The following is a 14,984-nucleotide window of genomic DNA, read 5'->3' as shown; positions in this document are numbered from 1 at the left end:
ATAGGTTCGGGTTGTAACATATCGGTCTGGTGAGATCCGTGGATCCCGGATAATCAGCCAAGACCGGCTAATGGTAGAGGAAGATTTTTACATCCAAATCTTATGGTCAATCATTTGATTAATCCTTCTACCAAGGAGTGGCATTTACCAATTTTGGAAGAGTACATGGATCCAGGGGATATTCAAATCATTTCATCGATGGAGATAAGTAAATCTTTTAAACCGGATAAATTAATCTGGCATTATTCTAGATCAGGGAGGTATTCGGTCAAATCTGGCTACCGCATTGCACGTGAATTAATCTGGCCCGATGTGCACAGCTTTTAAGGCCCAGGCTTGGGAACTCCAGGTTCCCCCGAAGATCCAGCACTTTTTCTGGCAAATGGCTTCCGGCTATCCTCCTGTGATGGAACGTTTGGCACACCGGGGGGTCCGGTGCGCGATGCTCTGTAGTAGATGTGGTTTGGAGGCAGAGACTATTAATCATGCTCTCTTTGAGTGTCCCCGATCACGTCGCATTTGGGATTTGTCCCCATTTGGCTCTGGTATCGAGGGCTTTCCCTTTGCCTCTATTTTTGCGAATTTAGATTTTCTGTTTTGGCGGGCGCCGATTGCTTCAGATCTTTGATTGAAATTGTTATGGGTAGTTTGGTCAATTTGGAAGGACATGAATAAAAAAGTTTTTCAAGGCTGTGAAGCTGAGCCTGTTGAGGTTATAAACCAGGCGAACGTTGACATGCTGCTATGGGAGGAGGCCAGGTCCTTCAATGCGGCCCCTCAGGATTCTTTACCTTTGGAGGTTCGAGATTCTGTTCCCCGGTGCCAGGTAGATGGATCTTGGAAAGTCTCAGACCCTTTGGAAGGCTTAGGCTGGTGGCTTCATAATAGTGAGGATAAAACGTTGTTATTAGGAGCACGAAGTCAGTGGCGCGGTCCTTCACCCTTAAATTTGGAGTTATAGGCGCTGTTATTGACGATGACCTCCCTTTCGGAGTCAGGTGTTGATTGTCAGCTCTTCGAGTCAGAATGTGCCGAATTAGTGTCAATGGTGCAATGCCCGGATGAGTGGCCAGCTTTTTCCAATTTACTGGATGAGTTCAATCTGCTTCCCTCTTCCTTTCCTTCCTTCCAGCTTTTGAAGATTCCACGCACGACCAATGTTCGGGCAGATTGCCTTGCTCGATCTTCAAGATCTTTACTTTCCGCAAATTCTTTTGTAAACATTTTTCCTCCAGTTTGGGCAACCAACCTTGGAGTCCTATTTTAAATTAATGTTTGGTTGACAAAAGAAAAAAAAAATAGACTCATAATGATCAGATTGAATTAAGCCAACATTTCTTGGAAAATATAATCGCATCGTCTTCTATTCCCAAGCAACGATCCCATCACATTCCCAGTCGTATTCCCCGTGAATTTCACTGAAATATCAGGACAAGTGGCCATCAAAAAGCCGTTCCCGTACATAAAACGTGTGTTCACTGCAAACCAAGTCTCAACCCGATAATCCCAAATCACGTCGCCTGCAGTAACTTCCGGCATTACCACCTTCTCGAAAACGACATTCGTTTTGTTGGAGATAACTTGATCGCCGCGGAGTAAACGTGACTTGAGTGTATGTAAAGAGAATTTACAGTCGGTGACTGGACTCGTCGCAACAAGACCTATCCTCCAATCAGCGTCTGAAACGTTTGTGTTTGATACGGAGACGGAATCGGCAAAAACCTCAATGTAACAATTATCGTTGTTGAAGAGTTTGTTAGAACCTACAGGGATGAGAATAGGAAAAAACAATATACCAATGGTAGTAAAATAAACACAGCAACAAAAAGCTGGAGTAACACCATCCTGCGGCATGTCATGTGTGGTTGTTGAAGTTTGCAGGGAACATTGGCCATGTTGGTGAAGACTTTTCTAATGAAAAATAACAACTTATATATATATATATATAATTTTTATATATAGCTAGCTAGGGTTTTAGTAAGTAAATAAAATAAAATTTGATTTCTTAAGTTTTGGTTCGAGACAGCAAATCTAAGGGAATTTTTTTTTTTTTGGCTCAATTTTGATTTCTTAAATCTTTTTTTGGTTGTAGTCTTGTATATCTACTTCAATTATTAATATATATATAAATATATACATATATATATATAAATATAAATATATATATATGTATGTAATTCTTAGTGTATTTTAAGAACACTAAAAATAAATGAATTTTTAATTTTTAAAAGGTATAATATACACTGCACCCATACATTCTCTCTTCTGCCTCCCCAAGAGTTAACACTGGCTGGTTTGATCTATTTCTCAGAGTTAACATTGAGTATCTAGACCTGCTAAGATCAGATCATAGGCCAATAATCACTCGACTGGTTGATGCTGACTCACGTTTTAGAGGGAGGTTTATGTTTGATAAACGCTGGATCAACAAACCTGATACTGAGAAGATCATTAGAGAGCAGTGGGAAGCGGGAAACAAGACAACAAGCAGTTCGGTGATGACAAGTTTATCTCAATGTCGTCGTGCGTTGTCTTGTTGGAAGAAAACCCACACGACCAATTCTGCTACACAAATCCAGTTGCTCAGAAAAGATCTGGAGTTTGAATCTACAAAGATCCGTCCAAACTTTAGGCGTCTGCAACAGATCAAATGGGCACTAAATGTTGCTTTCAGGGAAGAAGAGGTGTACTGGAAGACTAAAAGTAGAGAAACTTGGCTTCAAACAAGGGATAAAAACACAGCATACTTCCTCTGGGAGTGTCAAGTATAAAAGATTGAAGAATCGTCTGGTGTCTTTGATTGACAAAAGTGGGGTTGAATGCTTTGAAGAGGGTTCTAAAGGCGATATAGCTGCGGAGTATTTCTCTCAGCTGTTCCAAACTTCAAATCCTGTTGGTATTGAGGAACTACTCGAAGGAATGGAACTGAGAGTGTCAGAGGACATGAATGTGCGTCTAACAGCTCCAGTATCGGCTTAGGAAATCAAAAAAGCTGCCTTTAACATTAAGGGTGATAGTGCACCTGGTGCGGATTGATGGACTGGTGCTTTTTTCAGGAGATATTGGCATGTTGTTGGTGCGAATGTCATTGCAGAGGTACAAGGTTTCTTCCGGACAGGTGTGATGCCGCAAGGGTGGAATCATACTCAACTTTGCCTGATCCCTAAGAAACCAAATGCAAACCAAATGAGTGACATGAGGCCTATAAGTTTGTGCTCTGTCTTATACAAGATTTTATCAAAAGTGCTTTGCTCTCGCCTGACACGATGTCTACCAGAACTAGTTTCTGAAACTCAGGGAGCTTTCTTCGCAGGAAGGTTGATATCAGACAACATATTAATTGCTCATGAGATCGTCATGCCCTTAAGACAAATGTGAAGTTCGATGAGAGTTTCATTGCGGTGAAGACGGACATGTCGAAGGCATACGATAGAGTAGAGTGGGATTTTCTGGAGAAGCTATTCCTCAAGATGGGTTTTGACATACAATGGATCCAGTGGATAATGACGTGTGTGAGATCCGTCTCCTTCTCAGTTCTCATCAATGGTTGCGACTTTGGGTTGATCAAACCGGGACTTGGTATTCGCCAGGGAGATCCACTTTCTCCCTTCCTCTTCATCCTTTGTGCAGAGGCTTTAGTGTATGCACTATAGAGAAGTCATCAACAGGAGCGACTCACAGGTTTCAGGTTCAATGAGTCTTGCCCAATTATACAAAACCTACTCTTCGCTGATGATAGTTTGTTTGTCTGCCGATCAACGAAAGAAGAATGTGAGGAGCTTATGCTTTGTTTGCAAAGTTATGGTAAGGCGTCTGGCCAAATGATAAATCTCTCAAAGTCAGCGGTTACTTTTGGGAAGAAGACAAGTGAGGAAATAAAGAATGTTGTTAAGCAAACACTCAGCATTTATGAAGAGGGTGGTACGGGAACATACTTAGGCTTTCCTGAGTACTTTAGTGGTTCTAAACAGGCGCTTCTGGGCTTCATTGGTGATAAACTCCAAAACCGACTGCTGGGTTGGTTTGCTAAGTCACTATCTTTGGGTGGAAAGGAAGTGCTGTTGAAGGCGGTGGCTATGGCATTACCGGTGTACGCCATGTCTTGCTTCCGACTGAGTAAAAACTTATGTAGAAAGTTAACGAGTGCGATGTGTGAATTTTGGTGGAGTAATTGCCAGGGGAAACGGAAGATTGCTTGGGTTGCATGGAAGAAGTTGTGTAAATCAAAGTCAGAGGGTGGTTTGGGCTTCAAGGATCTGGGAGATTTTAATCAGGCTCTATTGGCTAAGCAGGCATGGCGCATTCTCAATAAACCTGACTCATTGGTAGCGAGGTTTTATAAGAGTAGGTATTTTCGCAAAACATGTATCATTGAGTGTGGTACTGGATCGCGACCATCTTATGCGTGGAGAAGCATTCTTCATGGGCGTGAATTGCTGAAGGCTGGTCTGATGAAGTCGATTAGTGATGGTTGTGATACATTGGTTTGGAGAGATAAATGGATAATGGACAAGCATCCAAGAGCCCCATTTCGGTCCCAGATTTTCTTTGATATCAACCTGAAAGTAGCTGAGATCAGAGAACCAGGCTCTGCTACATGGGATAAGGAAAAAATCCTTTCTTTGTTTCCTCCAGATGATGCTAAGAGAATCTTATCTATGCGATTGAAGCTTGATCATCGAGATAGATTTATATGGCCATACACAAAGTCAGGATCATACTCGGTTAAAAGTGGTTACTGGCTGGTGCAGACACTTGCTACACTCTACGAGCCTCGTCCTGAAGACTTGATTAAGCTCAATGAACTAAAGGCAAGAGTATGGGAGGTGGAAACTGTTCCCAAGATCAGAACTTTCCTCTGGCGGATGCTGTCCGGTGCCTTAGCGGTCTCTGAACGTTTGGCATCAAGAGGATGTGGTGGAGATACTAGATGCTTGAGATGTGGCACAACTGTTGAAACTATCTGTCACCTGCTGTTTGAGTGTCCGGTGGCTCGACAAGCTCTGGCTTTTGCCAATATTCCTAGCCCTAATGGCGGGTTCTCTGCTGCGAATATTGATAAAAACTGGGAACACTTACTGAGGGTCATGCAGGATGCGGAGATCCCCAGCTCTGTGAGGTTAGTTATTCCGTGGGTACTATGGGGAATCTGGAAACATAGAAACACTGTGATGTTCCAAGGAAAAAACGGAGATATAAGAGAGTTAGTCATAAAAGCACAGGAAGATTCTACTCAGTGGAAGGAAGCTCAGTCTAGGCCAGTAGACATCACGGTACAAGATCACATGAAGCAAGGTAATGTGGAAAAGAAATGGACAAAACCGATGGCTGGGTTTGTTAAATGCAATGTTGGGTCTTCATGGTATAACTCGTCACATCTAAATGGTGGTGCATGGATTTTGCGAGATGAGACTGGCCAGGTTCTATACCATGCGAGGGGTGCACTTCTACCTGCTGATTCCCGGTTTGTAGCGGCCCTGCAATGCCTCCTATGGGCATTGGATGCTTTAGTTATTCTACATATTGACAAAGTCGAGTTTGCTTTGGATAACAGGATGGTCATAGAGGCGATTAACAATCCTTCTGCTTGGCCGCGTTTCAGTATACTCCTGAGTACCATACATGAGAAATTATCAAACTTCACGTTTTGGAGAGCTTCAGCGGTCGCGGTTTCTGCAAACACAGTGGCTGTGGCAATTGCGAAGAGTGTAACAAAAGATGGTAGACTTCAGTCTTATCTCTCACTTGGAGGGTCTTCTTGGCTCCACAATCAAGTGAGAAATGAGGCGGTTTAGTTTTGTTTCGGTCTTTCTTTGCTCATTTTTGGTTTTCGTTTGTACTTTTCCAGACACTTTCTCTTTGAAGTTCTATCAGATGACAAAAAAAAAAAAGTATAATATACTAAATAGAAACGCATTCAACAGAAGCTAAACATAAAAAGTGTTTAAAGGAAAAACCGGGACTATTTATCTAGTTTTTTTCTAAATTTTTTATTTTAACCCTAAAATCGGATCTACTTTTTTTTCTTGTTTGATAATTAAGTTTTCAGAAACTAATCAAGAATATGAAGTGGATTTATCTTTTTTTTTTTTGTTTTTTTAATCGCTTAGAGGCGCTTATAAAGAACTAATAGTATATAGTTTCACAAATTGTATGGAAAAGAAAAGATCATAATAAGTTAATAACAAAAGTCATAACAGAAAGAAAATAACTAAAACAAGAAGATGACGGAAAAGTAGAATGCCTAATTAAATAACTTCCAATGCTGTGAAAGACGAGTAACACTGAACCTTCTCGACGTTCTCTTGGTTTCGGGTCAGATTATAACACCTTATATCAATATGTCCAGGTTTAGGATTATTTCCGAAAATCTTATGATTCGCCCTTGACTTAATATCCAATTGTTCAAAAACGACGTCGGTTGAGTTTCCCTCGGCAACGAAATCCACTGAGAAAGCCGTGTGACTTGGAGACTTACGTTCATGAGAAGTATTCAAAACGGCAGCGTGCAAGGGACCGAGCTTCACAGCAGTTTCATTAACTCCGTAGAGGATAGTATACCTGCAATATGACCATATAGAGATAGATTAATATGACACAAAAGTTTTTGGGATGACCCTACATAGACAGGTTAATATAATATGACACAAAAGTCTTGGGGAAAAAAATTAACTAAGGTCTATATGTGATACCTGGAGTTAAGGTTTTCGACGAGAAAATCGACGTGCCACCTGGCGGAGGAGGGAGAGACGGTGATGGATTGGATTGTGAATTTGGTGTTGCAGTGAGCATTGCTGAGTGTTGATGTATGAAATCGACAATATAAATAATAGGAATATAAATGGGGTGAATCGGATCTGGTTCTTTTATTTAATGAAGAATCTAATAGAAGAGTTTACAGAAAATGACAATTAGGGAGCTAAGTGCTTAATACGAAAAATAACAGCTCTTCTCTCTCTAATTGCCCAAGAAAACGTGGATCATCCTTTCTGACAATGATGTCTGCTATATATAGTGGGCCAATGACTTAGGGTTTTTTCTGTCCCTCTGTAAAATTACAATTTTGCTCCTGCGGCCTGTTGGGCCAAATCCAAGACTTCTGGCCCAAATCTTCCTGAAATCTTCTGCTTGGGCTTCTGTAAATGTTGGGAGCAGAGCCCATATCCAACAATGGTCCCCCCTAGTCCGATGAGCAATGGCTTTCTTGAGCTCGTCGGATGCACTTCTGTATCTCGAGGTCTGTTTTGCAGAAGGAACAGAAGATCTGAGGGACTTTGATGACCTTCTGTAGATTACAGGATGAATAGTGCATTGCGCACGTTTTTTGAGACATCCGGGAATTCCGGGATGAATAACACATTATGCACATTTTTCAAGGTCCGTTGGGCTTTAAACGAGAGTTTTCGTGTTCTGCGCGTTTCCCGAGGCACGGGAAGTAGAGGCAGCTTAAAAATTAGGGTTTTCCTTTTTACCTCGGCCAACGTGCTGGTCCCTCCATATAAATATGTTCCCTTGACCTAGACCTAATTTTACTTCAACTTTCTACTCTTCTCTCCACAAGGTAAGCTTCTTATCTCCTTCCCTTATCTCTTTCTCTTAGATTTATTTTTATTTTTTAGTTTGTAAGACCATAAGCTCGCCGCCGTGGGGGATTCAGTTTCCGGCCCCCGTCCGTTCTCACCGGTGGTCCTCCCGAAATCTCCGCCGCTTCCTGAGATCTTCGCCGCCACCGTGGAAGGTCCTTCTCCTAGCCGCCTCATGCCTGCGCCGCTGGTTTCTCGTCCGTTAATGAGGTCAGTTCAGTCCAACGGTGTTGCCTCCATGCGGCTGGATCCAATCTGCGCATGCTCAGCCCTTCCGCCGCCACGGAGCTGACCAAATCCGCGAGTTGCTCCGCCTCCATACGCCTCTTGCCAGAGAGGCCCTACTCCTACATCGTCGCCAGCCGCTCCCCGACCAGCCAGATCTGGCCGAATCCACCGAGTGCCTCTTGCCTGCCGCACCACCGTGCTCGTCATCCGGGCTAGGACCGTTAGACGTCCTGGTCTCGCCGGTCTCGCCCGCCGTGCTTTGCCATCCGGGCCAGGACCGTTAGGCGTCCTGGTCAGGCCTGCCTCGTCGCTGTGCTTCGCCATCCGGGCCAGGACCGTTAGGCGTTCTGGTCTCGCCTGCCTTGCCGCCATGCCCCGTCATCTGGATCGGGACCGTGAGGCGTCCTGATCCGACCCCCACGCGAGACGCGATGATGGATTGTAGCGGACAAGCAACAGAGAAAAGATGTTGACGGCACACTTTGTGGGGCGGTGGCGCGGTGGTGCTAGTCTTGAGATGGGGCGTGCTTGTTCCTCTATCATGGTAGAGGCTTGGAGAGATCAGGATTTTTTTACGGCGAGGTTGAATTTGGCGAGCTCAAATTGTGTGTTCGCGAGGTCCCGTTGAAGATGGCGAGATGGACGTAGCTGAATCGATTTTTCCGTGGGGTTAATAGCGAGAACCATGTATCGGATTGACGGCGGAATGGACTTCGTATAGGGGCGAGATGGTTGTCTTGATGGCGAGTTGCACCTTCGGTGGTGAAGTCAATGGCGAGATGGGTTCCGTATGGAGATTGGGTATTCAAGAACCGGCGAGCTCGGGAGTGGCTAGCTCAAAAAAATACCAAGCTAGAGTAGTGTGTTCGACAGTTGCAGGGTCGAGATTGGCGGGATCGTGAGAATGGTGAGACCGTGTAGAGACGAAGTCGATGGTCCTTCCGCGAGATGCGCATAACGGCGAGATGGCGAGATGGTCGTCGTACGGGGACTAAATGGGGACTCTTGCGAGACCACAGCGAGTCATGGGGTTTGAATACGAGAATATGGCGAGCTCGACTTGGCAGGATTAGCGTGCTCTGGAGATTGGCGTGTTTGCGGGATGATGGGATCTAATCAAAAACTTCGAGGTCAATGTGTCGGGCTGGAAACTTAGTGAGATCGACGTTGTGGCGAGTTCCTTGCTGCGGATTGGGAAGTTACTGCATACGCGAGTAAGATGCTTGGTGGTGAGATCGAGCTGGCTGGAGCGTTTTCTGACGAGCTCGCCACTTGCGGAGGATCGAGCTCATCACAGTCGAAATGTGGGCGAGACTGGACAGTGCACTGCGAAGTATGGAAAGTGATGGTGATGATGCGCAGTACGCAATACGTGGTTCGTTCGGGTGTGATCGTTCTATCCGGATTTTGTGGTGCTTTCGAGATGTCTTTACTCCATACTGACCGGTTGCTTGGTTGGTTTTGCCAGGTCTCGCGCCATGGCTTTGGTAGATGACGTCTTTGGTGATATTCCGGAAGAGCTTGGAGATGACCAGTATGGCGCGTTAGAGGGGGACCTTGACGAGACGGGAAGGGAATTTCCTTGGTGGGAACCATCAGAAGGAAACGGTGTTGTGACGGATTTGGCGGATCTTTCGGTGGAAGATGTTTGGGAGCTCGAAGTAATGTTCCCAACGGGTAACCAATCGCTCCGTCTGATTCCCCTTCCTCCAGGTCGGCGTCGTGGGAAGGTTCTTTCGTACAAAGAACGAACCGTTGTGGAGCATGCTCCTAGGTCTCTAGCTGCTGGTCTAGCTGTTGGTGATGGAACTTCGAGACGTCGTAGAGACCGTACGGGAAATAACGAACTTATTTCCCGTGACGCAGGGAGTACCTTATGCGATGAGAGTTCCATAGCCTGCATCCTTGATCTCTTCCAAATGCCAGGCGACCTGAAGTTTGTGTTACCAAGTGAAGACGCGCGGCCGTGGGATTGTCCAGAAGGTCACCTCTGCGTTTATGTAGACTAGATTACCGAATGCAGTTTGTGGTTTCCTATCCTGGAATTTTTGACGAGCTTTTGTGCGCGTCGGAAGATTGCGTTCTCGCAGCTGTCGATTTCCACCGTCCGTAATGCAGTGGGGCTTGCGATAATTGGTAACCATATGAAAATCAAGATGAGCGCAGACCTCTTCGAGTTGCTGACTCGATTTACACGTGACAGTTCGGGGCTATCCGTTGCTTGTTGTGAGTCATGGAGATAAACCCTACGAGACTGAAGATACACACCACATAATACAGGAAATCCATTTTCTATCAAAACCCATTTTTACCATAACCGCCTCCAGAAAATTCCACTCAACGCGATCATATGCCTTACTCATATCCGTCTTAAAGGCCAAAAACTCCGATTTACATCGTGGATTGGTATTTAAGCCATGAAACATCTCACGGGCCACCAGAATATTATCTGTAATTAGACGACCACAAACAAAAACTGATTGGGTCTCCGAGACTAGAGATGGGAGAAACCGCTTAAGCCGAAAACACAGTACTTTAGATATGATCTTATAACACACATTGCAAAGACTAATCGGTCAAAATTCCGTCATCTGTTCAGGCCTTTCCGTCTTAGGAATTAAGCAAATATTCGTTTCGTTTAACCGAGGATCAAAACGTTCAGTACGGAAAAATTCTTTTACCAGGGCCACCAGATCTCCTTTGAGAGATGACCAAAACCTCTGGAAAAACAATGTCGTCATCCCATCAGGTCCTGGTGTCTTCTCAGGATGCATAGCAAATAGAGCTTTGCGAACCTCTGATTCCGTGATCTCCCTAATTACAGACCTATTCATACCATCTGTGATGAAATGAGGAATTTCCTGTAAGATATGTGAGACACCCCTTACATCAGACCATTTAAAAAGATCCGCAAAATAATTTGATGCAATATCCTCCATACCCAAATCCGACTTTCTTACCCTCTGCTGTATCATCAGACCCGTATAGACCAATAATTCGTCAAGGTATCATTAGAACTGTATAGACCAATAATTCAATTTCTTACCCTCCGCTGTTTCGTGGAAGCGTGAAAAAATTTCGTGTTTTTGTCACCCACTCATAACCAAAACTTCCTACTTTCTGCTGCCAGTAAACCTCCTCATCCCAATAATTTTCCTTCAGTTTCCTTTCAATACTGCAGATTTCCTCCTGCGAAATTGAATCGTCCATCTTAGCTTCCTGTAAGGCCGCCTTCAAAGAGGAAATAACCGAAGGCCCAGTAACAACACTATTCCTCCGCTACCAAGAAATCGAATTTCGACAATTTTTTAGTTTATCCACGAAAACCGGTATTCGGAAATTCTTTGTGCGATTCCACCCAGACTCAACCGCTCGAGATAGACCATCTTTTCCTAGCCAGCGCTTGTCGAAATGAAACTGCCGTTGCCTCCTCAGATTCGTTTTAAAACAAGTTGTCAAAATAGGACAATGGTCAGATCCAATCATCTCTAAATAATCTACCTTTGAGTGTGGAAATAAACAGTGCCAGTCCTCATTACCTAATGCCCGATCTAAACGACAACGAACAACCTGATCATTCCGTCTATTACCTCGCCACGAGAGTTGCTCACCATAGCATGGAAATTCTAGCATACCACAGTGACGGATCATAGAAGCAAAAGGTACAAAATAAGAGGCTGGTCTCACAGCCCCTCCTGATTTTTCATGATTCCCAACAAGTTCATTAAAATCACCAATCATAAACCATGGATCGATTCGGTATGCACCAATATCAACTAACTTATCCCACACCTGTTGTCTATGTTGAGGAACCGGATCCCCGTAAACAAAAGATAAAAAAACCAATTGCTGTCCAAAATAAGCTTGAACATCAATTAAACGATTGCTCTCATATAAAATAGAAAGTTTAATTTCATCCATATTAAAAACAGCCAAACCTCCACGAGAACCCCAGGGGTCAACCGAAAATAATTTTTCATAACCAAATTTATTCTGAAACTTTTTTAAATAAGAACTACACTTTTTTGTTTCTGATAAAAATAAAATATCTGGCTAATGCTTCCTCCATAAATCCCCCAAATAATTCTCTGTCAGATCCGCCCCAAAGCCCTGATAGTTCCAACTCATGATTTTACGTTTTAGCCGGTGGTTTTGGGAGAGCCACCATCCCCTTCTTAACTGGTCTGATTCCACCTCCAGCTGGTTTGCCTTCCACAGCCTTATTCCCTTGTTTCCCCGTCCCTTTCTGCTTGTTTCCTTCCCCTGCAGATTTAGATAAAACTTTAGCAAGCAAACGTTTGCCGGGAGATCCTAAAATCGAACCATATTTTCTAACTAGTTTCTTAGACTGAGAGTTAGTCCTCCTTATGACCTCATCCATCTTCTGGCCTAAAGTAACCTCTTGCAAAGCAGAACGTATTACATTCAAATCCAAATCAATCGGTAAGGATGATAAAGGCATACCTTCCAGATCATCTTCAGTAGAAGCAGTATTGCCCGACCCCATACCTGTCAAGACCACATTCCCTTGCCCAAGCGCAACCTCATCCTCCTCTAGAAGGTTACCTTGCGGAGCTTCACCCTCCTCTAAAAGATCATCATTGGCTTCATCAAAGTCCCCAGCCAGATTCTTACCAGTCCCATGAGGAGGAGAACTCTCCATCTTTGTATCCTGTTGAGAAGAATTATGTTCAATTACAAAAGAACCATCACCAAGGACCTCTTGCATCTTCTTGTCTTTATGACCACTTTTGACCTTGTATAACGGTTTCGGCCAAACTGCCCATGTACCCTTACGATTAAGAGGTAGAGAATTAACCTACCCCATGTACCCCCCCCCCCCCCCCCCCCCCCCCCCCTGGAACCTCTGAACCTCACGCTTATCACCTGACTCCCTCACAACCGCACCGTACGATCGTTTCTGATCTCGTACTAAACCATGGTAACGATCATGTTGGTAAGCTCCATAGCTACCCGCTCCAGCAACAGAATCATGCGTTTGAAAGTCCAAGGCTCTCTTGGCAACTTCCTGGGCTTCTCCCAACCACCTTCGTTGTGAAAGACCCCTTGATTCACCTTCCCTTGATGTCGCTGCTGAACACCTCGGGTATCCACTTGAGTCACAAAAACTTGATTCCCAACTTCCTTGTTGAGTTCTGGACAACCTCTCTCATCATGAGTAAGTCGCGAGCAATGTTCACAAAAACCCGTTAGTTTCTCATACTCGAGAGTCACCACCACTTCATCTCCAGATTCAAAAGGCACAAGCATCTTGAAGAGAAGAGGGTTGAAACCATTAACAGTGAAGCAAACACTGCCGGTCTCTTCATCAATGTCTCGAATGAAACTTTCTTACCAATAGCCTCCAAAGTAGCAATCTCCCAAAGGTGCATTGGAATACCAATAACTCTCACCCAGAAGTTGATAGCGGAAGGATAAGTGGACGATACGATTGGCTCCCACTTAACCAAAGAGATCATCCAACCATCAAAATGATAAGGACCATTTTGTAAAACCCCTTGAAGATCAGACTAGTCAGCAAAGTTGAATTGAAAGGTACCTTGACCCAAATCAGCTCCAACCACTTTGTCTTCAGGCTTCCAAATCTTAGGCAAAGTGGACACCGAAGACTCTATCCGCTGAACTGAAGGATTCATCAGTCTCCCTATAAGGGTGAGAGAAAACTGTTGAATCCTTTGAGCCATCACCGAGTTAGGGATTTTCACTACCTCTGTACGCACCAAAGGAGCCTTACCCTTGATAAGCGCTGATTGAGCCATTGAGGGAATCACAAGCCTCAATATCCAAACTTTTCCAACCACAACCCAACGCAAAACACACCAGACAGAACAAAAGTAACTGTGAACGAGAGGAACACGGTTGGAACGGATGAGTTCCAGTCGCCAAATAAATACCCGAACACCACTCCTGCTGCCTCAACACAAATGCTGAGATATTCCAATCAACAAGATTCCAAAAGCACACCCGAGAATCGTTAAACAATCAAATCCGTATCCCCGAATCAATCGAACATGGAAACAAAATCTTCTATAGCAAAGTAACCAAAGAATCGCAGCCTGAAAACACACGATCGATATCTCCAACATAAGTACCATCTAATCCCAATCAGAATCCAAAATCAAACCCTCAAAATCGATCCATCCATTACCCCAATAGCGAATCGATATCTCCAACAAAAACCCCATCGAATCCCAATCCGGATCCGAAAACAAATCCTTAATTCAAATCCACCCATTACCCCAGAAGAGAATCATCAAAACCAGCCAGATGAAATCTCTAAGATCCGATTGAATCAAATCTCTTCTTAAAGGACTAGGAACCCATACCAGAGAAAAATCCCCATTGATACTCAGAATCAGACTTCCGATATGACCCCGATAACCCTCACCCACCAGAGAACATGAGAGACCCTCTCTCCGTCTCCCGAACTCATCGGAAACCAATATTCAACAACCTGATCTAATCGTCGCCATCTCTGTGGCCATTTCTTTTCTATGTTTTTAAACTAGAATCACTAGTAGAAAATCTTTTTTTTGGCAGAGTAAAAAATCATTTTTTTTAATTATAGAAAATAGTTTTTTTTTTTGCTATAATACACTAATATATAATATATCTATTCACAAATCTACTATATACATTACCACTAAAAGTGTATTTGTATACACAAATATGTTTTATATGTTTTACTGTTAAAATATAATCTTTATTCTTTACTACTACCAACAAATTGTCTTTACGAATACATTAAATAACCTATTATATGTCTCTTAACATTTTTATAGTTACAAAAATACATACGTTAATATTATATACTCCTATCTTATATATTACAATAGCAGTCTTTTGAATAAATTATTTGATTGGTGGAAAAAAAATATGAGACGATCTATCTTTTTTTTACTTCAACCATCTTTTTCTTTATGTAAAGGTGAGTATTTACATTTTTTTAGAAACAGTAATTAGTTGTATATTTTTACAATTATCTTTTTATCTTATATAAAAAGTAAATTTTCTTGTAAAATTAGCAAATTAAAATACAAATAAATAAACTATACTATAATTTTGAATTTATTGATATCTTATTATATAAAGTTTGGTTTTCAAAGTTATTCATTAACATGATTATGACACGTGTCAAGTTATCAATCTCAG

The 14,984-nt window shown here is 43.1% G+C and overlaps 2 protein-coding genes across 2 annotated transcripts; both read right to left on the bottom strand.

The window, feature by feature from the left end:
* Positions 1–1,323: 1,323 nt before the first annotated feature.
* Positions 1,324–7,760, bottom strand: LOC104772438 (uncharacterized). The gene is made up of 5 exons (XM_087503662.1): positions 7,630–7,760; positions 7,098–7,282; positions 6,693–6,882; positions 6,342–6,561; positions 1,324–1,728 (listed from the first exon to the last, which is right to left on the bottom strand). The coding sequence occupies exons 1-5, from the start codon at positions 7,758–7,760 to the stop codon at positions 1,324–1,326; spliced, it is 1,131 nt and encodes a 376-aa protein (XP_087359788.1).
* A 3,924-nt stretch (positions 7,761–11,684) lies between these two features.
* On the bottom strand, positions 11,685–14,375 carry LOC104770541 (uncharacterized). The gene is made up of 2 exons (XM_010494991.2): positions 12,276–14,375; positions 11,685–12,074 (listed from the first exon to the last, which is right to left on the bottom strand). Exons 1-2 carry the CDS (start codon positions 12,538–12,540, stop codon positions 11,944–11,946), a joined length of 396 nt encoding a protein of 131 aa, XP_010493293.1. The 5' UTR covers positions 12,541–14,375; the 3' UTR covers positions 11,685–11,943.
* Positions 14,376–14,984: the final 609 nt, after the last annotated feature.

The sequence above is a fragment of the Camelina sativa genome, chromosome 20, assembly GCF_030686135.1.
Source record: "Camelina sativa cultivar CO46 ecotype springtype chromosome 20, ASM3068613v1".
Lineage (NCBI taxonomy): Eukaryota > Viridiplantae > Streptophyta > Magnoliopsida > Brassicales > Brassicaceae > Camelina > Camelina sativa.
Note: the sequence above shows the minus strand (reverse complement) of the source record. Positions and strands in the feature narration are given on the sequence as shown.

Bases quoted from the DNA above. Each gene is read 5' to 3' on its own strand.
- LOC104772438 (XM_087503662.1), bottom strand. From the start codon at position 7,760: ATGAGGCGGCTAGGAGAAGGACCTTCCACGGTGGCGGCGAAGATCTCA. The intron at 6,883-7,097 runs GTCTTGGATTTG...CTCTTCTATTAG, and splicing joins CAGGAAGATTTGGGCCAGAA to ATTCTTCATTAAATAAAAGA. The intron at 1,729-6,341 runs ATTGATATAAGG...GATAATTGTTAC, and splicing joins ATAATCCTAAACCTGGACAT to ATTGAGGTTTTTGCCGATTC.
- LOC104770541 (XM_010494991.2), bottom strand. From the start codon at position 12,540: ATGCAAGAGGTCCTTGGTGATGGTTCTTTTGTAATTGAACATAATTCT. The intron at 12,075-12,275 runs GTATGCCTTTAT...CTAAATCTGCAG, and splicing joins TACTGAAGATGATCTGGAAG to GGGAAGGAAACAAGCAGAAA.